General features: G+C 39.9%; 1 protein-coding gene across 2 annotated transcripts in view; it reads right to left on the bottom strand.

The window, feature by feature from the left end:
* The window catches only part of NUP58 (nucleoporin 58), a 53,598-nt gene that overhangs the window by 4,850 nt on the left and 21,129 nt on the right, over positions 1-27,619 (bottom strand). Inside the window, exons 10-16 of one of the 2 annotated variants that reach the window (XM_030562261.1) lie at positions 26,346-26,425; positions 25,643-25,761; positions 24,625-24,707; positions 19,466-19,667; positions 13,197-13,295; positions 9,834-9,926; positions 8,116-8,465 (exon numbers count right to left, since the gene is read on the bottom strand). In XM_030562261.1, coding sequence (XP_030418121.1) covers positions 8,242-8,465; positions 9,834-9,926; positions 13,197-13,295; positions 19,466-19,667; positions 24,625-24,707; positions 25,643-25,761; positions 26,346-26,425 — 900 coding nt within the window. In that variant the 3' untranslated portion in view covers positions 8,116-8,241. Of the gene's footprint in view, positions 1-8,115; positions 8,466-9,833; positions 9,927-13,196; positions 13,296-19,465; positions 19,668-24,624; positions 24,708-25,642; positions 25,762-26,345; positions 26,426-27,619 lie in introns of those variants that run through there. The other variant, XM_030562268.1, reaches the window with a different exon arrangement.

Here is a 27,619-nt window from a genome sequence, read left to right as displayed (position 1 = left end):
TTGTTGATTTTTCTTTCCTCCTTTTCAACCCTTCCCCCCTACCCTGGGCTCCTTACACAACATTAAACAGAGGTTAGATGGTGTTGAGACTTCCTCCCAAATGTATTCTCAAAGTTGTCAGACTTTCATTTGAATCAATATGTCAATCTTTCCATTTTCTTTCCAAAAGCCATAGCATTCTAAAATCTAAAATCACCTGGGACTGATAAAGGAAACAAGAGTGTTTCACTGGGCGAAGATAATGACATGTCTCAGTGGATGAAAGGTGTTGCTCAGAGGGCTCTGGACTGACTTCTTTCTCCTGTGAATGCTATGGCTTTTGGAAAGAAATGGAAAGATTGACATATTGATTCAAATGAAAGTCTGACAACTTTGAGAATACATTTGGGAGGAAGTCTCAACACCATCTAACCTCTGTTTAATGTTGTGTAAGGAGAGCTGGCCATGAAAGGTCTTATTTACTGATCTTCCTGGTTGATGCAATGGCAACCAAAACAGGCCACCTTGACAGCAAGGTAGTGCGGAGTGCATTCAGAGAGAGGATCTCCATTAGGTTTGTAGGAATTATAGTAAAATACCATACCAGAAGATGTTTTGTAGCTAATAGGTAAGTCTATAGTAACCGCTTTAAAAAGGGGGGGCAATGGAGAGAAAATAAACATGACTGTACTGGAGAATGGCATGCTAAGCTCACTGTAAGGTGGACCATATCTGAACTAAGAATCCGAAGTGTTGTCAAATACAAAGTATAATCAAGGACTTTAGGTATAGGAGCCTCCATTAGGTCAAGGTTGCGTGGGGCTGCCCAAATTGAAAATCTTTTCCATTTACAGGAATACATTTTACTTGGGAATGCTTTCTGCTTTGCAGTAGGATCTTCTGTACTTGTAGAGAACAGTAAATCAATAGCACTCAGCCAGCCAATATTCAGGCTGTCAGATGTAACATTTCAGGTCTGGATTTAGTATTTGACCTGATTCTGTGATATGTTTGGATGGTCTGAAAGTGGTATTGGCTGCTGAATAATGTCTTGAGGAGATCTGTTAACCTGAATTGTCTCGGCCAATATTGAGCTATCGGGATTTGTATGAATTTTGCACATCATTTGATAATCAAAGTAATGGGTGAAAACATGAGTCTCTGATCCCATGGTACACGAAAAGTGTCTTAGAATCCTGGGCTCATGTCTTCCTTGCAGCAAAAGGCTGGACGCTATGTGCTGTTTGATGACAAGTCTATAATGGGTATTTCACCAATGGGATATTTGACATCAGAGATCATTTTTGGTTGGTAATGGATTGGCTGATTAGGAGGTCTGCTCAACTCACTGCCAACTCCTAGAAGATGAAGAGTTACTTGGGTTATCCGCTGTTGGCACCACGTCCCTAACTATCATTGCCTCCTGATACAGGAGTGATAAGCAAGAACCTCTTTGCTTGTTTTATATAAATGTATTGCTGATGGTACTGTGTCTGAGAATCTGAATCATGGAATTCTGTAAAATAGGTATGAATGCAATGCATGCTAATCTGACTGCTCATAATTCTAAAACGTATATGGGTGGAGTCACACTTTTCAGGGACCAAGTTCCTGTACATGGAGTTGGCCAAGACGTGCCCCCACCTGTTCTTGATGCATCTGTGATCAGTATCTTTGTAGGAGGAGGGGTGAGATGCTCTTGAGGTCCGACCTTCCATTCAGTTCTGATAAAATGTGAGCAGGGACCATAACTTACATACCCATTTGATTTCTCCTGGGGTTATAAACAGACTTTAGCCAACTCTGTAATGGGCATAGGTAAAGTTGGCTAGTGGTGTCCCCATACATGCCAAATTGATATGTGGCAATAAGTTTGAGGCAGTTTCTTTTTGCAGTTGATGGATTTGTTTTGATACTGGTAATGATCATTTGGACAGACAGAACTCTGTTGTTGGAAGATATGCCTTCAATGATTTGGAATTGACTAAGGCACCTGTAAATTTTACTGTTTGTGATGGGGTAAGAGAGAGTTTCTCATAAAATTCTCAATGGAGGTCCAGCTGTCTGAAAAGGCGAAGGACATAGATCCAGGCTGTGGTGACTTCCTGATGAGACCTGTCTTTCATCAAGCAATCATCTAATATGAGTAGATGTGAATGCCTCATCTCCTCAGCTGTGCTGCCCCTATTCCCAGGCACTTTGTGAAAACTGTCGCTGCTCTGGAAAGACCAAACAGTAGAACATTCCATTGGTAATGATTAGGACTCACTGCAAATTGTAGATATTTCCTGTAGACTACATGAATTGCAGTATGGAAGTATGAGTCTTGGAGGTTGAGAGCCACAAACCAGTCCTGAGCCTAGGAAAGGGATGATGAAGGTAAGCATCCTATCCTAAAACTGAGACAGTGGATATGTTGTTTAGTCCTCTCAAGTCTAGGATAGGACAAAGAACCTCTTTTTGTTTTGAAATAAATATCAAGTGCAGAAACCCCTTCCCCTGTACTCTAGAGGTACCTCCTCTTTGCTCACAAGCAAAAGCAGGGAAGCCATTTTTTAGCTTTTTGTAAGAAGGATTCATGAAGGAGGGGGAAGGATAACGGGGCAAGGAAACAAACTGGATGGAGGCACCATATGAGGACCCCTTCCAGCACCCACTGGTCAGTTGTAATTGCAGTACAAGCCTGATGGAAGAAAGCAAACCAGCATCTGAAGGCAGGATCTGGGGATGGCTCTTGCCTGATTTTGTTGTGGTTCTCAACCCTTGTGTCATACTGCAGTCTGGAAGCAGACTATGACTGATCAAAGACCAAGAAAGATTAGCTCCTCTGAGAGAGACCTTGGTTTCTTTCTGGGTGGTTACTCAGAAGACTGTTGCTAGGGTAAGTAAGGGTCTTCTATTGAGACTGCCTTAGCATCTTAAAGGGCCTGTCATTTTGGGGCTGAGCACAGGATGCTCAATGAGCAAAGTGTGGCCCTGAGGCCTTAGGGTGTGTAAGGCATCACTGGTGACCTTCAGCAATGATGTTTTTCAACTCTTCTTCTGGAGCGTCAGGAGTTATCTGATGTGGGACAGGGTTTTGCAAAGACGACTTGATAGGTTCATATTCGTAGCTGAGGTGACACTGACAAATAAGCCTTTCTTCCAAAAAGGTATGTTTATTTGGTTCTTCACTTTTGGAGGGTTTAGATTTCTTGTGGGCAAAACAGAGAACTATTAATGAACCTGGAACTGGGTGGTTATAAAATTGTCCCTTTTGGGGTAACTGATACTCCTTTTTCCATTCTTTAAGCAGTATGAAGCAAAGCTGTTGACACCTGATAGAGTCTTAGCTGGTTCTAAGATTGCCCTCATTAATTGACAGTGCTATTCTGGCAGCAGCAGAAGAATGCAGCATATCGAAAGCTTGGGAGCATCTTCTTCAATTATTAAGTCTCTATTTTGAGGATCTCAGCTGTATGAGAAAGCAAGCCTTGGAAGGCTCTAAAATCACCTGGGACTGATAAAGGAAACAAGAGTGTTTCACTGGGCGAAGATAAGACATGTCTCAGTGGATGAAAGGTGTTGCTCAGAGGGCTCTGGACCTGACTCTTTCTCTGTGAATGCTATTCTCCTCCTGGTCTACAGATGGAGGTGTGGTACAGAAAAGGACCATGGCTTGTGTTTTACTGAGTGGTAAGATGGAGACCAGCTCCTGGATACTCTAGATGGAGGTCCTCAGTATGCCCAATAGGACCAACAGGGATCCACCTGCCTCTGGTAACACTAATCAGACCACTGCCATGCCTGAGGTGGATGAGTCAAGGCTCTGACGTGAGCATTCCTGGTTTGTAGAGCAAGGCCTTCTCCAGGTCTCCGTGACTGAACTGCTAGACGGCAGAATGAAGATGTTCCCCAGTGAAGGAGAAAAAGAGAACTTTCTCAAGAAGTGGCACTGATCTTGAGGAGGACTCAGTACCAAGAGACCAGAGGGTGTATGAGTGCCCACCGTAGTGACATTGGCACCACATTCCACATCAGAGACTTAGCTTCTACCTTTAACCATTAATTAAAGCTTCTATTGGGGAGTGCCAATGTTGATAGCTTCCAGTATTGTCATGAGTAAGCACAGAAGGTGCCCTGTACCTTTTCAGTACTGAGCCAGAATTGAGTTGGTGTCATTGTCTTTGGGCACAGTCCTCCAGTCCCAGAGGAGAATGAGTTTTGAATGTCTCCTTTGGACAGAAGGGATTCGTGTTGGGAGTAATATTCGTCTGTTTAGATATTCTTGCCTTGAGAGGCAATACCAGTCTTCAGTGCCATGGTGGTAACCAATATGGAGGTAGTCTTCAATGGTCCTATATTATTGCCTGACAGTGCTATGGACTTCTTCCCAGTACTGACCTGGAGTGCTGTGTGCTGGCTGGCAGGGGCACTGGATGACTGGGATTTAGGAACAAGGATTAACCCAAGATCAGGATCTCAAACACATGGCCTGCAGAGTTATTGGCTGTGGCCGCCATGCTCCCCTCCCCCGCCATCCCTTCTCCCTTGCAGCGAAATTGATGATAACATCTTAGGGAAGAGGAGTCAAGTCTAAATCAAGAGCTGCAATAATGGCATATACGTGCTCCCCTAGACCCAAACCACCCGATTCTAATTTAAGAAAAAGCTGCAGAAACAAAATAAAATTCTCATTACCTAGGACAATTGCAAGGTTCTACAAAACAATAGTCTCAGTGCTGAAGTACTGCAAACAATGCCTGAGGAAAAGGACTGACTTAAATGACAGATTCTATTATTTTTTTTAATAAGTGTATCCAAGCCTAGTTACTCCATAAAGTAAATCTATACTGTAAAATCACATTCAATCCAGAGGCCATTTTACACAGGCAAGGATTAATGTAATTTATACACTATCAAAGTTATCTGGAGATTTGATTTCCATCATCTCTTCAATTTAAATGATATTATTTAGATTTGCAGTATGGTTTAAGTGATTCATAACATTTCCTTATTGATCTCCCAGTTCAGTAATGCTTTTGAACACATACTTAAAGTTAGGCATATGTTTCAGTTCCTTGTCGAATCAGGGTTTTAGAGAACACTTCCGCTTTGTAACACAAAACTTTAAAGTACTGCATGCCTTAAGCCTTTTATACCATTCATTTTAAAAATGTTTAATAGTAGAGTAACAACGTTGCTTATGAAGATTAAGCAAGTTTTGCACTTAGTAGTAATTCAATGGGAAAAAAGGTTACTAACCTTCTGTTAACTGTTGCTTTTGTGAGATGTGTTGCACATGCCCATTCCATGTGTGTGCATGCCCCGAGCACACTCACTGGAAGTTTTTCCTCAGTGGTACCCACCTGGGCAGCTCGAATGCCTCTGGTGCCATGTACCTATAGTGCCATTATAAAGTGCCCAGCCAACTCTGCACCCTCTCAGTTTGCTCTTTCTGGAAAACTCCAATGCAGAAGGGCAGGAGGGTGGGTCGTGGAATGGACATGTACAATGTATGTTGAAGAGCAACAGTTATAGAAAGTTAATAACTGTTTTTTCTTCTTTGAGTGATTGCACATGTGCATTCCACTCTAGGTGACTCCAAAGCAGTTGAATGGTGGAGGGATCAGAATTCATGGACATACTAACTGCAGGACAGCTCCACCAAATTTGGCATCATCCCTGGACTCTTGAGTGATGGTATAATGGGAGGAGAATGTGTGCACCAATGATCAGGTCACTACTTTGCAAATATCCTGAGTAGGGATCTGTGACTGGAAGCTGTTGCTGATGCTTGCAACCATGTGGAATGAGCAGTCAGGTAAGCTAGTGGGAGAACACCTGCCTGGTCATAACAAGTATGAATGTATGAGGTAATTCAGGATGAAACTGTCTGTGACGAGACTGGGAGACTCTTCATCATATAGATACAGCTACAAACAGTTGGGTAAATTACTGGAACAGTTTAGTCCTTTCTATGTAGAAAGCGACATAGAGCATCTTAACATCCAATGAGTGAGATGTGGTTCCTCTCTATTTACATGTGGCTTTGGGTAGAAGATAGGTAGGGTAGGTAGATTGCCTGATTGCTATGAAATTGCTAAACCACTTTTGGAGGAAACTGGATGAGGACATATATGCACCTTATCCTTAAAGGAGACTGTGTACAGAGGTTTCTGATGTGAGAACATGGAGATCTGAGACCCTTCTGGCCGAAGTGATGGCCACTAAGAAAACCATCTTCCAGGAGACGTATAACAAACAGCAAGTTGCCCAAGATTCAAACTGTGGTCCCATAAGCTTTGATAGATCAAGTTCAGGTCCCAGGGAAGAACAAGCTCTCTTACTTGAGGATATAACCTTTGTAGGCCCTTGAGGAATCAAACAGACATGTCATTTGAAAACACTGACCGGTTATCTACCCAATAGTGAAAGCCGATTTTGCTGCAAGGTGAATCTTGACAGAGGAAATAGCTAAGTCTTGCTGCTTCAGGTATAATAGATACTCAAGAATTTCTTGTAAGGATGACTGTGTGGGTGAATCCCTGCACTGGGATGCCCAGATAGAGGACCGCTTCCACTTTGAAAAGTAAGTATCCCTGGTGGAGCTCTTTCTACTACCTAATAGGACCTGAATGAACTTGCTGTGGGCAGGTCTGCTCTCTGGGATTAGCCATGGAGCTTTCAGGCTGTTAGGTGAAGGGAGCAGCCGATTGTTGTCCTTAGAGATCAGGTCCAGGTGTAACAGAAGCAGGATGGGTCATCACTGAGAGGCCTAGCAGAGTGGAGAATCAGTGTTGATGGGGCTATCAGAAGAACTCGGACCTGGTCCTGGGTCATCTTTAGCAGTACGCTGTGCATGAGCAGGATAGAGGGAAAAGCATAATAAAGATGTCCTGTCCATGATATCAAAAAGGCATCCATGATAAAACTTGGACTGTGACCTCACTGGGAGCAGAACTGGTGACACTTTCTGTTGTATCAGGTTGCAAACAGATCTATCTGAGGAGTCCTCCACTGCTGGAAAATGTCCCTCGCCACATCTTGGCGAAAGGACCAGTCGTGGTGACTGGATAAGTCCTGCTGAGGTGATGTGTCAGGTCTTTTTGCGTTCCCAGAAGTATGAGGCCACAAGACTGATTGAGTGGCCTGTGCAAAATTCCCATAGCTGAATCGCTTCCTGACATAGGAGGGAAGAGCCAGCTCCTCCTTGCCTGTTGAGATAAAACATGGCTGCGGTGCGGCCATAAGAACATACAAATTTCTGCCATAACGTGTGGCAGGAAAGCCTGACAGGCCAGGGTAAACTGCTCTGAGTTCCCTGGTACTGATGTGGAATGAAAATTCCTCCGGAGACGAAAGGCCGTATAAAGAGAACACCTGTACAACAAACAATGAACAGATCCAACCACCAATTGAGGGAGATGAGGACCCACTGAGGTACTATGAGTACGAAGTCCAGATGGTAGTGGTTTGGTGAGTACATTGAGGCCTGCCATGTCTGGAGGGGTGTGAGGTGCAGCCTTGCCTGTTGTACCATAGATGTGCACAAGGCCATGTGACCTAAAAGTCTCAGACAATTTTGGGCTGTTGTGACTGGATGACCACTGAGGTGAATCATCAGGGATGGGATTGTCTGGAAACAACCCTCTGGGAGGTTGGCTCTGGCCTGAGTAGAGTCGAACACCACTCCAATAAACTCTAACCTCTGCACCAATGCAAGGATAGATTGCTCTTCATTTATCAGAAGGTTTCGGGCCTTGAATGTTGACTGCATAAGCTGAATGCTGGACACTTCTGGAGCCCTGGACCAGCCTTGACTAGCCAGTGGTCTAGATAAGGTTAGACCTGCACCCCTAACCTCCTCAGGAAGGCTATCAGTGCTGCCAGACATTTTGTAAACATCCGTGTAGCTGCAGATAGGCCGAATGGGAGGGTTCATTACAAATCTGAGGAACCTAATGACATATTGGTATATCGATATATGTAAAAAGGCGTCTCTTTAATCGAGTGCAGCATACCAGTCCCTGGGATCTAGGAAGGGGAAAGTGGATGTCAATGATGGTCTAGATAATACTTAGTCCTGCCTTGAGTGCAGTAGACTGGACTAGAAGACCTCTGCAGACCCCTTCTAGTCCTACAATTCTATGAGTCTATGAACTATGTATAAATATAAGAAAAAGAAGACCACAGAGAATTTGCCAAAGCAAGGATAGCAGTCCCAGTGACCATCACAGGTGGTAAGAAGGAACTGAAAGGGCATGGGGCTGGCTGGGCACTTCATATCAGCACTATAAGCGTGCAGCACCAGAGGATGCTTGAGTCACCCCAACGGGTACCACTGAGGGAAACATTTCCAGCAACTGTGCTTGGGGCATGTACACTCCTAGGGTGGAATGCACATGTGCAATCATTCAAAGAAGAACTTGACATTTTTATCATTAATATATGAAAAATTGGCAAATAACTTATTTTTGGCTTAATGTAGTTCAAGCAGCAGGCACCTGTAAGAAAATTTAATTATTATAAAAGTAAAAAGATTTGAACATTATATAAAATATGCATTTGTTACCAAACACGCAAGAATGCTAGCATTCCAGTTTTGCAATATGCAGATTTACTAACAAAGACGACATGCATTTTACCAGGATGTTATGCATTCATGAGCATTAGCCACCCAAATCAAGCAGATATTTATTTCCATTTTGTAATGTGCTGTTTTAAACTAAAGCATTCTTTAGGCCTCATTTGAAAGAAGAATCATCCTAAACTAAGAAAAAGCGTCGATGCTACACACTAGAGGGCCAAAATTAATGCGTCCTTATTTGATGTAATACATAAATTAATATGAGCCAGAGGAGTCCACAGGAAAAATCAGCAACATTATTTCAGCACTACTGAAAACCCTTGTTTTTTTAGAAACAGTTGTAATTAGAAAAACAAAAGTAAATATCAAACCAATCCTGGAAGGCAGACATCTATTCTAATTTTCTAGAAAGCACAAGCTATGATAAACATATGTTCTAATACTAAAGCTAATTAGAAATTAGACATGGGTGCCAAATGAAAGAGTCAGATTTCAATACCCAAAGTTTGAGAGTAATGGGTCCAAGATTCTACATCTATTTTATCACTAACAAAAGATTAAGAATGAAATGAGTAATAAGCAGGAAGTTGCCAAACTGACAGAGGTATGAAATAAAAAATGCATTCAAATGTTGAACTATATGAGAGGGCTCAGAATGAGACAAGTTTTCAAAATAAAATCCTTAATTTATATATAGGAATTATGAACATACAAACTGACAATTGCATATATAATTTGCCTTTTGCATATAAAATGTAGGTATTTAGTTTTACAAAGGTATCCTTAATGTTTAGTTATTGTAAGGTAAATTCTTACTAAAAAAATAAGAGCATCTAACTATTGGTGAATTAAGCAGAACACATTTTAGAAAACAACAAAACTTAAAATAACCGTAAAAAGTCTATCTTTTCCTTGTATTCAAATAGCAAGCTTGTGTCTTCTGTGCCTCAAACTACATCTGATGTGATTTTTTTTTTAAACTGTAAATTATTAGTAAACTGGAGCCATCATTTACTGAAATCAGTAGTTCCCTTTTAGGGAGACAGCAGCCAAAAAGGAATATTTAGGGGTTGATTTTTCCCCCTCTAAAATAATCAATTTAGTTTAAATATTTTAAATAGTTTAAATATTTTAGTTAAAATAACATTTTTCAAGAGTTTTATTGAAAAGCCAACTTTAAGCATATACATGATCTTGTTTTCAATTAGTTTTTTTAAAGTGAAACCAGCAGTTGGATTATGCATTTGTACTTTTAAGACAAATTTGAATTCAGATAAAAGCAAACCTGCACTAAGACTTCCTGAGGGTTTAGTAGTTCCAAATCCAAATGATGGTGCGCCTGTGGCAGTGCTTCCAAAAGCAGAGCTACTTCCAAATCCTAGTGGAAGAGTAGTAAAGACATGCAACAACATAAAAAGCTGTAACAGAACACTGCAAGTTTTAAATGTATAGTTTTCAGACAATAATTTAAAAGCATATTTAATCCTAAGAATTATTTTAGTAAATCTGTTTCACTACTCAAAGCGTCCTGCTCTAAATGCAGCACTAAAGGAATTCTGCAAAAAACAACCCCTCCACCCACCCCAGCAATACTCAACAGAAAAAGTGTTTGAGAATCATAGAAAACTATTAGTAGTTTATTTAAAAATCAGATACTGAATGATAAGCATTAAGCTATGAATTACTGCAATTAAATGGAAATGTCTGTAGTCATAGTCACATTATTCTATTAAATACAAAAAGAGGATGAGTTCAATGACATGTCACTCCACCACCAATAGGTTATAAAACCTAAGCAATTCTGACTTCAATTACATGAATAGGCTAGGAATTCTAGCTCCAGTAACCCCAGGACTTGTCTACACGATAAAAAATTGCCCCACTTAACTAAAGGTATTATTTAAAACCCAATTTAGTTAAATGGGTGCAAGGCTGCATGGACACCTTTAATTTGGTTTAAACCCTGCTTCTTCAATTCAGCTTAAACCGATTAGGATCAGTTTAAGCTAAGTCAAAATAAGCCACACTTTAATTGCAACTTCCTTGTGTAGACAAGACTTAGATGAAATGAAAAGTATGAGGTAAAAATCTCCAATAATTAAGATAATAAAGTATCTGGCACTCTTAGCGGTAGAGATCACTGTAACAGAAAACAAATACATGAATTAGTTTGGTCACCTGGCTCTGATAACCTTATAACTATTAAGTGTGTATGAAACAGGATTTCATCAGAAACTACTCAAATACATCCCACAGAAAAAGGGCAGCCATCTTTTACTCTATAGTTCTGTAATCTCAAGGAACAATTTGATTTAGTAGTTCTGAGATGTTTATATTTGAGACTAAACCATTCAAAATTTGCTTAGAATGTAAGATTTTTTAAAATACTGGTGACTATTAACATATACAAGGAAAAGTAAGCACACATTTGATGTTGAGGAAGAGACTATGGGATAGAAAAGATAAAAATACATTCAGTGGCTTAACTGATACTTTTAAAGAGAGAACAGTGTTCAAACTTGTTAAAGGATAGCTTTTTAACTAAAGCTTGAAAATAAGGGTATGAAAAATATTCACATTTTAGCAGAACTGTAAAATCTACTAGTCTTAATTTACAAATATGAATTTTTAGGTTTATAATTGTAGTAATTCAGGACATGTATGGTTCCAAAATATTGATTCTATAGAGAAGAGGACTTTGCCTTTGTATCAGAGAAATCTCTCTATTTTACAGGTGAACAATGCCACATATTGTATGAGTGTAAGGTTGCTCAGGGGAGAAACAATTCCCATTTTTTGCCCAATCTGATTATAAATGGATTATCAGATAGGTGTTAGTACCATTAGTACAGGAATGTTGTTTTAATTAATGAAAGAGCAGACATCTACACTCCAAGAATGCTAACTATAAATGCAACTGTTAAGACTGTAACTTGTGAATATGACCAGTAAGAAATTTTGCAAGCGAAGAATATAATTTGGAGAATGTGTGTCTAATAACTGATTATGATTACACCACTTGATTTAAGTATTTAATTTTCTGAATCCTTGAAGTATTCACTTTATCCATTTGTTTCTAGGAGCCCCATTTCTGGATGTTTTTTTCTCTCTCTTCCCCCTGCTGTATTAAGTTCTCTTTGTTAAATTACTCTTCACCATGTGTCTTAAGTCCGTACATTGCAGAATAAATGACAAACCCAAACAAAAGGAGTTAAGGTTTTTACAAGATAATATAAAATTATGGCAAAAAGTTAAGAAATTGCCTTCTTAAGCAAAGGCTACTAAAGAAAGCTTAAAATTTAGGCTTCAAGATCTAGCCAGTAGTTAGCTCTTATTTACTCGCTAGGACCAAGTTTGTGTAACTTGCATCAGCAAAATTTCTAAAAGAGTATCTGAAACAAGCTGTAGTTTACAACGTCTTTGAGGGAGGGACCAGGCCTTCCCTTTGTGTTTGCACAGCATGCAACATGCTATGGGGCTATCAAACAAGTATATACTTCTTTTAGTCCACCCATGAAGATTAGTAATTTTTCCTGTTATCGGTACACACAAAATCTACTTCCCCAGATAGTCAAATTTACAATTTGGCTGATGAGGACCATTCTGGAATTTATAATAATGTAACTAATTCCAAAGATAAGTAAAGTAGTTAATCTTTAAAATGATGAGTCATTTAACATGATCTCAAACTACTGTAAATACACTGCACCACACAACATTAACAGCAAGTGAATTTTAATATCTATATAGTTCTGTGAAGTTTACATGTTGATAGTCACTTTTCAGTTCACCTGCTGATAATAATCCTATGTTTCAACTGAGAAAGCAATAGTCATTAAATTTTAAATTATCTTTTTTACCTCTCTATCTGCTCTTCAAGGCACTGCTCCTCTCCTGAAGGTTCTCCTACCTACTCCCTCCAGTTGGTCAAAAAATATTTGATTTAAACAAAAGAGAATTTTCCTCATTTTCAGAAGTTGTGAGGTTGAATAACTTGACAAAAAGGATTTTGGATCACAGCATTAAGAGGCAAACATTTTACAGAACTGGATTCTGTACTGGAAAGCTATGTGGCAGAACATAATTAATTATGCTTTGACAAACAGGTTCCCTGAACAAGTGCAAATTAGATAGTTTTCCAGTACAGTTTCTTATTAAATCCTTGAACTGCTAAACAAAGTGAAATGTGTTCTAACAGTTAGAGCTCAATTGTACACAGAAGAAATTTCTTAATTAGGTTAACAAATTCTTCTGGCTGTTTCAAATCCAAATAAAATGTGATTGTCTTTAAGACTGTGGGTACCTACTTTTAAAGCCTTTAGTAAACTATAAATAAATTCAAGTCCTAGTTACAAAGCAATTGGTACTTTCCTGGTTTCAAAAATGCAACCCCGACATGCTTATCTTATGCCCATCTCTCTTGCCTCTTTGGGTTCACTAAAAATGTCAACACTAGATTTAACCTTTGTGGCTTATCTTACTCTCGCTCTACAATGCAGATGACTTTTTCCCTACAAGTGCCTTACTTTTGCCAAACTGAAGATTTACTTCTGAAACAGATCATCCTCTTAGTGAAGTTTAAAGTTTGTAATAAATTCAGATGTATTGTATAATAATTCAATGAAACATTAGAAAAGTTAAAGTGTACCTCCAAGGTTTGAAGAACCTAAGCCACTTGATTGCAAGCCAGTGCCAATACCTGAGCCGAATGGCGTTCCAAAACTAACTCCCAGAGATGGCTGTGGCCCTGGTATAAAAAAAAAAAAATGAAAACAAACTTGCCTTACTCTTTCATGATAAAGAGATCCTTTATGTAATTATTTGATAGAAGTAAACATTATTGCTTTTAACAAATTCCATTAAAATCCCCAAAACTTTACCTCTTCAAAATTCTTCCCCAAACTGCCTCTATGTCCACCTGGTAAATCTAAGAAAATACTGAACACAATGTAAGGTGAAACTACTTAAAACTAGCTAGTTAAAATACATAGTGAAGTATTTTTGTTATAAATTCAGTCTAACCTTATAAAACTATTTTAATAATTTATTAAAATCTTTTAAGAACTACACTTAAATGTGACACTACTTTGACACACATTCTGTTGAAAGCAGGAGAATCTTTTTAAAAATCTAACTTTAATAGTTAGTATCAAATTCCAATTAAGAGAGAACTGACAGTAACAAGACTAAAAACCATCGTGTTACCAATAGCCAATATATTTAATAATTAGAAACCTTCAAAGCTACTCATGAGTATTTTTTCATATTTAAACAAACATTAAGTAGATAAAAAACAAGACAATGACTTTATTTTATTAAATTTATTGTTCATTTTAAAGCAAGTCAATTACACAACATGACAATTCAAACTTTTTCCACACAAAATAATAACTGAGTTCTGTTAAGCTTTGCTACATTACACCATTCCAACCACCTGTTTAAATAAACATTTACAAAGGCACAATTTTGTGTACCTTAACTAATTAGATACATTCAAAATTTCAAATTCAGAAGTTTGTCCCATCATTTAAAAATTTTTAGAGACAGCAATTACCCTGCACGTTCACACTAAAATGCAGGATTGTCAGAAACCCATTTTCAGTCTGCCAAGCTTAAATTTAAAGCCTTAGTTTGTTTTTCTTGTGGAGAATAGAATCACCTTGCTTGCCCCGCCTGTTACTAACACATTACAAAAATCTAAAAGTCCTTAACGCTGATAAATAATTTATGAAAATGATTCAACAGTTTTCACAGTACAATCTTCATATTCCTGTCTTTTTCAAACAAACAGTCAGTGCATTAGTTAGAAAGTTGAAGGGGTTGTCAAGATAAAATACAGTGCCAACCTCTTAACCCAAGTGAAGTACATTCTTATAATTTAAAAAGGCAATACTGTAAGCCATATGGTCATAGGCATACATAGCACAGAATGCAATGTACATGGTAATGTTTTCGCCAACAATGTGGGAACAAGTAAGATCTTGTAGTCCTTTTATTTTTTTTGTTATCCTTTTGGTTCTTATCCAGAATTTTTGCCTTACTTGATAAAGTTTCTATAACCAGCAATTTTCATCTAAAGCAATTTAAAATAAAAAAAAGCTAGTGCTAGTATTTTGAATACAAATTATTTGGTTCTTGAGACTGAGACAGTCAAATTGAGAATCAACTAGTGTTTGAATTAAGTAGAAGGCATTGTATTTATTAAGTGGTAACAATTTTGCAAGAAACACTAAGCCCTTAAATGATCCAATGCAGAATGAGGTCTGCCTACTCAAAGTAGTGTTAAGCTAAAATTTATAAGGGCAACTAAAGCTGTGAATTTGCAGTCTGCGAATAAGTAGCTATTTGGGAAGCCAAGTTCTATCATTGTTCCAAGTGAGAAGTATGCACTGTATTTCATACCAGCTAAGGCCCTTGAAGTATTTTTCTACAATAAAAGTGATGGATTAATCTCAAACTAATTTGTTTACATCCAGTTTATTTTAAATATTGAAATATCTACCTAGCAGCTCCTTTAGAAATGTTGTCAGTACAAAGGAAATTTAAAAACAACAAACAAAAACAAAAAAAAACCCCAAATGTCAGTTAGACCGCTAAAACTAAAAAAAAAAAAAAACAAAAAAAAAACACAGAAAAATGTGTCCAGTTCCTTCTCATTTAAAGAGAGTGCATCAATTTTCTACCTTAATAGGAGGCACTGTTGGTGGAAGACCTTAGAATAGAATGAAGACACCAGAGTCCTCCAAGACATGCTTGTTTTTTAAATGTAACATGCTTTTTAGATCAGTAAAACAGTATTATTTTAAAACACTTATATTCAAGTTATATAAAACAGGATTTCATTCCAAAAGCTGACAAGCTTTTCATTGAACAGACCTGTGATATATTTGTTCATTTTGTACCATAAAATTCTGAAGGCATTGTCATAATTTATAAACCTCTTAGGTAAACATACATAATTTTCAATAGCAAAAGACTAGTGATAAAGATCCTCCATGCCAAAAGTACCAGCAAACATTGTTACCTTTGGCTATTATAAGTTATGAGACAAATCCTTAAAACAATTTTAATAATATTTTAAAACCTGCTTTTTTTTGCCCTGTAGAGCATTTTTAGTTTAATAAATAAAGACTCACTACTAAGAACCCAGTTAGACAACAGGTCAACAAGATTCCCTACCAAAGTGATACCATAGTTTAAATTTATGTGACATTTTACAGAGTTCATCACATCATTGGTTCAAACACAAGACCAAGTTTAGTGTCACAATTCAAATTTCATTCTGAGAGTAATACACTGAAATTTTACCTATGTCAAGGTCAAATTATACAATAAAGTTTTAAGTGCTGTAAAGATTTTAATAAAGTATCCCGTTCTCACTTAAATTTCATATTGAGAAGTCAAAACACAGCTAATATCTTAATCATGCTTTGACTTTAGTCCCTCCCCAGCTAAATCAAGAATAATTAAATGTTCTGGGGGGATGAAGGAAAGTATTCCTTTGGTTAAGCTAACTTAGCCTTACTAGCAGAAAGTTAAACTGGTTCCATCCTATTGCATGTAAGGCTGTAATGACACTAGGCTTTTTATTTTCCCTTAGTGTTATTCACAATTTCTACTGCCACCAGAGGCACTAAGAGTAGACTGCTTGCTGGCATTTTAACTACCATGTTGTTAAAGACTGCTCATTGCAGGTCTAAATGAGAGGGTAGTAAAAGCGCTTGCTGCTTATCTAACTAGCACAACCAGCATTCCACCAACAGTAATGCTGCACTAAGAGTAACAGTGTGAAATTAAGAGAAAAGTTTAGTTCAGACATGGCTAAAGCATAGTTTTATTAACGCTAAACCCTTGACTTCCGAATGTGAACTAAAAATAAATTACGGTCTCTGCCTTCCTTCAGAGAAAGAGGAGTAGCTTGCTAAATCTGAATTAACTTTAAGGAATAGCCTTATACCATGTAAACATCAAATATATTTTTAGACACAAGTCCTTATTCTTGACATTTAGAGTACTGTGTGTTAATTATTTTTTTAGCCAAACTTCAAAGGCCCAGATTAATTTTCTTGTTTTAGAAAAGTCTGTGAAGAGATCGTGGGGAAGAACAGTAGATTAGGTATCTCTCTCTCACACACATACAGTCAAACACTTGTCCTGCCCTTCTCTCATCCCTTATATTCCTGATCTTGCAAATATTTAAGTGAATGCTTTAAGTCTTTGCAAGATTGGAACTTTATTGCAGTAGAAAGCCAAATGGATATCTTTTCCTCTGCTAAATAGACAGTGGTCCAAACATCTATTTACTTCAGCTGCTTACAGCCAAGTCCTCTATAGTGTGTTTTCAGGGCTGGTGCAAGGATGTTTCGCGCCCTGGCAAAACTTCCACTTTGCGCCCTCCCACCCCCATGTCCCCACCCTGAGGTGTCCCGCCCCTGCAGCAGCTCCCCACCCTCCACCCTGAGGCACCCCCCTGCATCAGCCCCCCGCCCCAGCTCACCCCTGCTTCGCGCACGAGCACCTTGGGCACGCCGTTGCTGCTTCACTTCTCCCACCTCCCAGGTTTGCAGTGCCTAAGCTGATTGGCGCCGCAAGTCTGGGAGGTGGGAGAAGTAAAGCAGCCACAGCATGCTCAGGGAGGAGGTGGGACAGGGGTGAGCCGGGGTGGGGAGTTCCCCTGCGTGCTGCCCTCCCCTTACTTGCTGCAGGCGGCCTTCCCCGTGCTCCCCTGCCCAGGTCCCTCTGCCTAAATGCTGGCGGTGACCGGGCAGGCCGAAGATCCAGCCGCTTCGGTAGCTGCCGAAGAAAATGGTGCCCCCCAAATTCTAGCGCCCTAGGCGACTGCCTAGGTCGCCTAAATGGTTGCACCGGCCCTGTGTGTTTCATGGGGAGACTGAATGCGTGCATTTGGTAATAGTCTGACTCCATTAGTGGTAACCTAATGTCACTGCCACCTATTCTTTTTTGTGGCATACATGATAAAGGTTGATTGCTTGAGTCAATCTGCATCAGAGACCATGATCACATCTATAGTTGGCATACTTGTTGGCACTTCTGAGATACCCAATAAAATATGAGCAGAGACTTTATTACTAAGTGCAAAAAAATTATTGAGGGTACCTCAAGATACAAACTGCCTTGTCCTATAGAGGTTGGAATAGCTCAACTTTTCAATTCTCTCACCCATACTGCTGAAAGGACATTCATACTGAAAAAGTTCTAACAATGACATTACTTTACTGATGTGATAGCTCAACTTGTAGTTCTTTTGTCTCTGAAGCCAAGAAAGGAACTTCAAACCCCTCACCAGGGGTAATGAGGACACATGATTAGGACATCTTAAGTAGTGTGACAATCAATCCTATAAATGACTAATGAAAGGATTTTAAAAGACAAGAAAAAGGTGAGTGGAGAGGTGCAGTTTTTGGTAACTATTAGGGCTGCACAAACCACACATCCCTCTATATAAAAAAAACATGAGAGGACTGGAAGTCATTTCAGATTGTTACATGCTTTAAAAAAGTTTACTGTATATGTCAATGCATCTAGAGAATAATTCCACAATTTTTAGTTATAGCCACCTGTAGAAACACTCTTAGTGGATTACAGTTGAGATTTAGATATAATCTATATTTCTCATTATTTCCCTTTTGTTGTGATCCATGTATTCTGGTTCACGTGTAATTGGACATGGTTCCTCATTCTTCATAGAGGCCAGGGCTGGAAGTATATAGAGCTTTCTACCTACATAGATAAGGGAGGGCGTGCCTCATTACTTGAGAGCAATCCCTACAGATGATTTTTGAATGACTCTCTGGCAAAACCATATATTCCTTTGGTTGGCCAGGTGCCAGCACTGAACGCACTGTGGGCAAAGAAAGCAAATGTGGAGTGCAGAGAGGGGTAAAGATGGTGAGGTGATTAGCACATCTAGGATAAAGAACATTTCAGGAGGAAATCAAATGGTAAAATAAAGGTATACCCCAAATTTGCAAACTGGGTGTCTGAAATTCAGCTCCTAAATCTATGTTCAGACTCCTTAACAAAAGTGCATGATTTTTTCAAAGGACTGTGCGTCTGCCATTAACATGGTTGGATTTTTCAAGGGTGACAATGTGAGATGCACAGTCCCTTTGAAAAAAATCAGGCCACTTCTATCAAGATGCCTATCTTCAGGCACCCAGCTTTGAAAATTTTGGTTAATATGACTAGGAGTACATTTTGACAATGTCATCTAATACAGCCTAAATGGCTTCCTTTCCTGTCCAGTCACCTCACCTCATATGTACATTGGGCCAAAACACACACCCCTGATGTGTTTCACACACACTTTTTCTGTTCTTGTTCAGCCACAACAGCAAATGGCCTGTTAACAACTGTTTCAGTACCATCTTTCCAAAGAAATTAGAAAAACAAGAAACAATGGGCCAAGCATTCTTTCCCTCTACTCTACATACTTAAGCTCCACTATCCTCTGTTTTGTAGCATGATTCAATTTACAATTTCAAAGTGCTATGTAAAAAATGCATCATTCATTTCACATAAGAAAAATGTAATATGCATTTGGATTCAATCCTCCCTCTCCCCAATTTGAAAATCATTTACTATACAATCACACAATTTTGGAAAGATGCTATATTACTCATATTCAGAGATGTCATTTAAGAATGAAGACTCACATTCCAAGGGGTAATTAGACGAATACAGTAAATATCACTAATACAAATAAATTCACAAGATTAAATATCTATCTGGTATATAATTATTGCTAAGTCTACCCTGCATTTTTTATTAGCTATGTATTGATAACTTACAATTTTTTTATTTTTAAGCTAACACAAAGGAAGACCTTATATAAAAATGTACACAAATTGACTATTGTTGTAACACTAGTAATCTATAACTTGAATGCATTCAGACCTGTAGCAGGCTGTTGCTGCTGAGAAAGTGTGGCAGCCATGGCAACGGCTGCTGCATTTGGTATGTTGCTGAAAGGGGTTGGTCCCGTAATAACACGTGGGGCACTCTGCCATTTCTTAGCTTCTGCTCGTCTTGCCTCAAACACATCCATAGCATCTCCCAGAAAGGTTTTCCTGTAGCCAAGGTATTGGTCTTTGAGCATCTGAAAGAGAAGGAGGGGGAAGTCATTTTAGTTCAGTACATCTGAGGTAAGAACTGAATAGTTTAGTCATGGGGCAAGTTAACAGTTAAATACATTTTAATATAATTAAAGAAACATTTTTCATATTAGTTTAGGGGTGTTAAACTCATGCTTTGGAGAGGACTGAATTAATTTTCTGTTTATAACTACATGTCACCACCAATCTGGAGCTAATAAGAGATGTCAACTAAAAGACTTTCCACAAAGATTGAGGCCAAATCCTCAACTGGTATAAATCCATATAGTGGCACTTGATTTACATCAGCGCAGGATTTGGTCCCAGGTAGAATATCATGTTTATGTAGTAACGAAACTTCTTTAGTATCTTATTTTGGCATTCAGTATCATTGAGTGGGAAAACATGCTGAACTTCAGAACCCTTTATTGCTGCCCTTTGCTTTCTTTGTTTTTTAATCCCTCTTACTTATGTTTTTCCTTCTTTCTGTACTGAAGGAAATACAGCATCTCCCATTTCCCAGTCCTCTTGGGATTCACTCCCACTCCTACCCCATTTCATCTGTTCAAGCAATCAATAAAGCCTTGCACGGATACAAAAAGGTGTATCCGTGATCCACAAAAATGGTCTGCGGGTGTCCACATCAGATATCCATGGATTTGCAGGACTCTAAACAGCTCCACAGGTCACTTTGCTGCATGATGCAGGGTGGTGTCAAGCCTCCCAACTGCCCCTCGCCCCCAGTCCCACTTCTTCCCAGAGACCTGCCTTGCCGCCCACTCTGCCCCTGCCGTACCTCCTTCCCCCCTCTAGGCAGTAAGGCTACAATTCTGGGTCCTTCTATGCAGTGCTGCCCTCCCCTTGGAGGGCTTGGACACCCCTAAGCTGCACCTTCTCATGCATGCAGCCATTGCCACCTGCTTGTTTAAAGAACAACCCCACCCTCAAAATGTTGCTTGGCTCACTCCCAATAGGGAGTTGTAGTTTACCTCCTCCCTCCAAGCAAGCTGGGGACAACAACTCCCAGAATGAGCTAGAGCCTGCAGGTTGGGTGACAGCAGCTCTGTTCGGGTGAGCGTGTGCTGCAGACAGGGCCGCTCAGAGGATTCAGGAGTCCTAGGGCAAAGCAATTTCAGGGGCCCCTTCCATAAAAAAAAAGTGCAATACTATATTCTCGTGGGGGCCCCTGCGGGGCCTGGGGCAAATTGCCCCACTCCCCCCCGCCCCCCGAGGCGGTCCTGGGAAAAATAAACCTTCTACATCTCGGCACAAACCTAGTTTTGAGAAAAAACTTTTTTTTTTTTTTTTTTTTTTTTAAAACAAGGTCTCACTGGCTCTCAGCATCAGCTAGTGCTAAAAGGCACTAAAGCTCATTAAAAGGGTTGGACAAATATGAGCCGTCAAAACTTTTTTTGGATTGAAAACTAGGGATTTTTAAAAAGCAGAAAAAAAAATCACAGACAATGTCTGCTTTCCTTCAAAATTTGTTGTGGTTTTTTTAATTGAAAAGCTGAAATTAGTCTGCCAAAACCTGAATATGGTTTGGGGCTTCAGAAGCGTGTGGCCAAATATTTGCTGCCTGCTGTGTTTGATTGTTTAAAGAAACAATAAAAAAAAATTCTGCTTTAAAAAAAATCCAAAACTTTTGAACCACCTCAGCTTGTGACCAAACGCCTGAGACCATCCAGTCAGAGATTTTTCCAGGTTTCTGATACTCTGCTGGCTTCCTTGACTCATATCTATCTCCATAACTTTGGGTTCATTTAGGTTAGAACATAAGAACAGCCATACTGGGTCAAACCAAAGGTCCATCCAGCCCAGTATCCTGTCTACCGACAATGGCCAATGCCAGGTGCCCCAGAGGGAGTGAACCTAACAGGTAATGATCAAGTGATCTTTCTCCTGCCAACCATCTTCACCCTCTGACAAACAGAGGCTAGGAACACCATTCCTTATCCATCCTGGATAATAGCCATTAATGACTTAACTTCCATTCATTTATCTGTTTCCTAGAGACTGGCTCCATGGGGTCCCTCACAAACTGGAGAAGGTTACTGTTTGTCTTTAGTATAGTTTATGTACATACTCCACGAACTGAGCATTTGAGCTTGTTCCAGAATCTGGGATGAGTCTATGTTGTGAAAACTGAAATGCTCAAAATAGCATATGCATGTGAACGGACACAGGGTGCTAACGTTAAATTAACCCAGAGGTTCTCAAACAGGGGGTCAGGACCCCTCAGGGGGTCAAGAGGTTATTACTGGGAGTCGCAAGCCGTCAGCCTCCACCTCAAACCCCGTTTTGCCTCCAGCATTTATAATAATGTTAAATATAAATTTAAAAACACTTTTTTATATAAGGGGGGAGGGGTCGTGCTCAGAGGTTTGCTATGTGAAAGGGGTCACCAGGACAAAAGTTTGAGAACCACTGAATTAACCCCTCTGAAGCCTCAGGAAATGGTGGTGGTGGTGGGGGGGGGTCTCCCTTGGTAGGGTTGTGAAAGAGTTAGGTGGTGTAGGATGTTGCTCTTCTCATGTGATCCCTGCCCCAGTGGCTAATTTTAAATGAAGCTACCCTCCCCTGACATTAATCTCCCTATGGCACTGAAATTAAATATAGACTATAATTTGGCATTTGAGAAGTGAAAGGATGGAAGTCCTAATGGAAAAGCAAACAGCTTGGCTCTTTGCAAGCCTCAAACTGCTGAATGAGCTTTAGGGTAGGGAAGACTGTGCCTCCCAAACAGCCTGGCCCTGCCCCCTGTCCAACCCCCACCCACTTCCTGTCCCCCAATTGCCACCCCCCTCAGAATCCCCGATCCATCCTGCTCCTTGTCCCCTCACCTCCCCCAGAGACCCCACCCTCCCCCACCACTCCAAGACCCCACCCCTGCTCCCTGTTCCGACTGCCGCGACCCCTATCTACCCCCGCACTGAGTCCTGACAGATCCCCGGAACACCCACAATCCAACCCCCCCCTTCCCCGTCCGCTGACCGTCCCCCCCAGCCTCTGCCCCCTTCCCTGTGCCCTGACTGTCCCTGGAACTCCCTGCCCCCTATCCAACCCCTACCCACTTCCTGTCCCTCAACTGCCCATCCCCCTCTCAGAATCCCCGGACCCATCCTGCTCCTTGTCCCCTCACCTCCCCCAGAGACTCTCCCCAACCACCACCCCGGGACCCCACCCTTGCTCCCTGATTGCCCGGCTGAGTCCTGACAGACCCCTGGAACATCCACAATCTAACCCCCTCCCCGTTCCCTGTCCGCCCCCCCCAACCTCTGCCCCCTCCCTGTCCCTGGGACTCCCTGCCCCTTATCCAACTCCTCAGCCTCATCCCCAGCCTCTTATCCCCAGCTCCCCAGTCACCCGGCGCCTCAGCACGTCACATTCGGGAGCATCCCTGAACATCAGCACAGCGTGGCTCCGGCGGGGCCTGAGCCCCTCCCCGCTCAGAGCCGCATGGTAAGGGGAGGAGCCACTCAGCCTGGAGCTTGCAGCCCCACCCCCTTACCACACGGCTCTGAGCTGGGAGGAGCTCAAGACCTGCCGGAGCCTTGCTGCAGCGCTGTTCAGGGATGCTCCTGGATGCGCTGAGGCTCCGGGAGAGGGGCGGAGGCGGGGTCGGGCTGGGGCAGGAGCCTCAGTCGTTCTCATGGGGGCCCCTGTGGAGCAAATTGCCCCACTTGCCCCCCCCCGTGCGGCCCTGGCTGCAGAGCCCTGTGTGGATACAAAATTTGTATCCACAACCGTGCTGTGATCTGAAAAAATGGTCTGTGGGTATCTGCATCTGTGGATACAAAGCGGATATCCGCAGATTTGCAGGGCTCTAGTGATCAGCAATTAAGCTGCTGGTCTCTCCCTCATGGACTAGAGAAAAATGGCTTCTGATCAGACCAGCTTCTACGCTTTTAAATCTTTTAGCCCCTCCTTTATCATGTGACATCCCTGCCAGCTTCCCCATGAGCACAAACCCTTGCCCCCTAATTTCATTGCCATGGCATCATCTCCCTTTACACAGGAGTTCCCCTGGGTATGAGGAGCTAGCCTATTGAGCAATTACATTTCAATGAAGAGCACTTCAGCAGAACGACTATTTTGTTATGCTTTTACCACCGGCCTCTGGAATCTCAACCCAACATGCAGGCAAACAGATCACAGAGTAGGTAAAAGGCTGCACACTCAAAATGAAATTTACAGCCTGGCACAAGAGTTCAAAATTTCATAGAGAATTCACAAGTTGTACAGACACAGTCCCAATCGCAACAAGGATGTGTAAATTCCTCAAATTTCACAATGTGAGAATTGTCTTACTGCAGTCTTCTCTACTGACCTAAAAAAATCTTTTCGTGGGTACGAATGAGAATAGGCCACATTGCATACTTTTTTTATTTTGGGCGTGCAGAGGCTGTACTAAAGAAGCCACTGAATCTCAACCAGAATGCTGTTTTAAACACAACACTCAAGGGCTATTTTGCAAAATTACTTTATAACTGGAAAGCTGTATCTTCCCCGATTCTGCTCATATTCAAATGATTAACTCATTTGTGCTTGAATTGTCAAAAAAAAAACCAAACACACACTCATTGGGCAAACAGCAAGTATAGAAAATGTCCGCCCCCAAAATTTCAAAAAGTTACGAGCAATTGAAAAGACATTGGAATAAATGGAAAATATTATGTAACCTTAAAATACAGCAGTCACCGCTCCTGCCACTTTTATAACAAATAGTTTAAGCCAGCCAATCTCATTGCTTGAACCAGATATGTTCCAGCTCTCACATTAGAGAATGAACTTTTTATTTAGCAGCATCACTTTAAAAAGCTTAAATGAATAGTTTAAATCAACTCTGTTTAAAAAAACAGAAAGGCGAAGTGTTATAGAAACGTTGACATGAATAATGGCCTGCAGTGTTTCTGATTCTGAAATACATATGAAAATATTATTCTTGGAAGTATAACCTACCTTTACATTTTCATGTATTGATTGAAGTTGTGCAGCTAGAGCTACAAATGTTTGATAAATTTTCTGCATAGCCATAGACAAATCTGTAAAACATGTTTATCAGCAAATAAATTCATAATCTTACTGCAATAGTGAGACAAATTAATTAATTTAGTATTTATACTGCAAAAAGGGTAAAACAACCAGCTCTATGATGTAACTTGCTGCAAACCTATGAAGAAAAAAATAAAACACACTAAATTTCCTGTAAAACAAACAAAAGGAGCTGTATGAGAGTAAAGTAATATTTTCTATTTAAAGAGGAGTCTGGACTTATTAACAAGTGAACAATGGACAGAATTATGTTTGGGAATGATATTCGCAACATTTTGCCTATTTCTCCTCGTACTTGAATTCCACCTGCCCAAATTTTAGCTCTATTGGCCAGTATGTCTTGTCAATACCAATAAAAGATGCATTAAAATGAGTCAAATTTTCTTGCATTTGTGAATGCTTATTTAAAACCCAAAATTTCATGACTCTGAATATTCAAAGTTCACTAAAAAGTTAACCATCCATGATGTAGCCACAGAGAAAGCCCTCAATCCTGTGTGTAGTTCCAAGACATGACTAGATATAACCACAGGACCAACGTTAATCTAGCTCTGTCCACAGGGGCATTCTTCTGAGTAAGCCAGAGAGGTCAAATAAGTAGGATAGCTGTGTTTTTGCACAATATTTCAGATGCAGGTCTCTTCCTAAACAAAACTGAAATGCTTTCAGTTTATCCACCTGGGGCAAGTCCCAAGACAGATTAAAGCAGGAATTCAGGCCCCAGGCTTCCTGTCAAAGTTGTCTGAGCTGGTGCTTAAGTTCCTAAAACTTACTGTATTGGGTGACTTCAACATCCATATGAACAATAATTTCTGAAAGTTAACTAAGGAACCCTGATAGTTAAAGAGTAAAGTAACTAATATGCTTTCCCCCTCCCCCCACTATTTAAGAATTTCTGTAAAAACATTAAAATTGAACTTTTTACCTTGTGGAGTTATATGTGAATTGTTTGCTTGCGTGGCAAGATGATTTTCCAGTTCTTCAATTTGCTGTCTGTAGTGCTGCAGCTGTACTTCAAACTGTTCAACCAAGATCCTGAAGTAGCTGGAATAGAAGAAACAGATCACATTGGTTGAATTTCCCTCCTTTGCAGCTTCATTTTTACTAGTTAGGTCTACACCAACTGCAAGACTTATCAATATAATTTTAAGCAGTGGTCACTATTCCAGTAAGCATATTCTATATTACTCTTCTTCCAGTGCTAGAGAACATGTGTTTCCTCTGCCTGAAGGTGATGTATGAATCTGTTAAGATTGACTTTTAACTGTTACTTTTGTTCAGTAAAACATGTAGTACATGCAGTAAGGCATAGAACAAAATGTTAAAACAGATTAGCATAAAACAGTATACAGTTCACATTTTAAAGGGAAACAAAATAAAGATGGTTTCCTCTCCACTGCTGGCCAATGTAGGGGACAGGATGCCATGTTTGAATCCTCTGATGCTGGGTCAATTTGTGATTTTAATTATTTAATGTGCTATGTTTTTATAAGTATACTTAAATATTATCAGATGCCTCTATCAAAGGAGTAATAGATTACACATTGCAATGTACAAATTATTTATAAGACAGATAGTAATGTATTTTTGATGGTAAATACAAGTTTCTGTTAGATACAGTAACTTACTCTGCTGGGGCTGAATTTTCATGTTGAAGACCAGGAGGAGTTTTCTGTGTTCTTAATGCTATTTCTGCATTCTTCAGTTCCTAAATAAGCAAATGACGTGAATAAAACAAAGGACTACATGCTATAGTTCTATAGAAAGATGAATTCTGAAGAAAAAAAAAATCTAACGCTACTACTTCTTCACAGAGGGCTCTTTCCTTGGATGTGTTTTTGGCATGCAGTGTTTAATTAACGTTAAACCTTCAGGTATGGATGTATAAATCTGCTAAATGAGATATTTTCAAAACCTGGAATGTCAGGGACTGGGGTTGCCAAAGACACATATATTAAGATGGACAGGACTTTAACACAACGCATAGCAATGCTGAAGAGGGAACAACTGGTTTCACTCTCCTGAAAGGGGATTCAGTTTTCAAAAGTTTAGGAAATGCTGTACTATACTATCACAACTAAACTTTAATTTCCACTTCATCTAAAATAATTTTACATTTGTTCCTAGACTTCAATAGAGAAGATTAGGGGAATGGGAGGAAATAGCACACCTAAAAGGAAGAAACAGGAGAACAGATTACACAATTGTCTATTTTTAAAAGAGCACAGCCAATAGTTTACAATTTATTTATTTATTTTTAACATTTCCACTAAATCCTTCCTGACGGACTTCCCAGAGTATTATAATCACAGGATACACACTTCTGTGATTTGACTGTAGTACCTTCTAATAACAAAAAATTCTTATTACTATAGTTATCTAGTTCTGGACTTGTTTATTGTAGCTGTTTTGACTAGTCAACATCTGAAAACACACCCCTGTGGAAGCAGAAGAAAAAAATTGTATTCACTGTATTCTTCTATGGGAACATATCACTGAACTTTTAGAAACCACTATTATTTTATAGCTGAAGAAAGTACTTTATTACAAGACATAGGATTAGCATCATTTTTATTTTAGAGTACAAATCACATGCAGACTGGTTTCATAAGAACAGCCATACTGCATCAGACCACTGGTCCATCTAGTGCAGTATCCAGTCTTCAAACAGAAGCCAATACCAGATGCTCCAGAGGGAATGAATAAGCCAGGACAATTACTGAGAGATCCATCCACTTCTGGCACTTAGAGGCTTAAGGACACCCAGAGTATGGGGTTGAGTCTCTGACCATCTTGGCTAATAGTCATTGATGGACATATACTACAGGAACGTATCTAATTCTTTTTTGAACATAGTTATACTTTTGGCCTTTAAACATCCTATGGCAACAAGTTTCCCAGG

This window comes from Gopherus evgoodei, chromosome 1, assembly GCF_007399415.2.
Source record: "Gopherus evgoodei ecotype Sinaloan lineage chromosome 1, rGopEvg1_v1.p, whole genome shotgun sequence".
In the NCBI taxonomy this organism is placed as follows: Eukaryota; Metazoa; Chordata; order Testudines; family Testudinidae; genus Gopherus; species Gopherus evgoodei.
The sequence above is the reverse complement of the archived record's forward strand: the minus strand, read 5'-3'. Positions and strand labels throughout refer to the sequence as shown.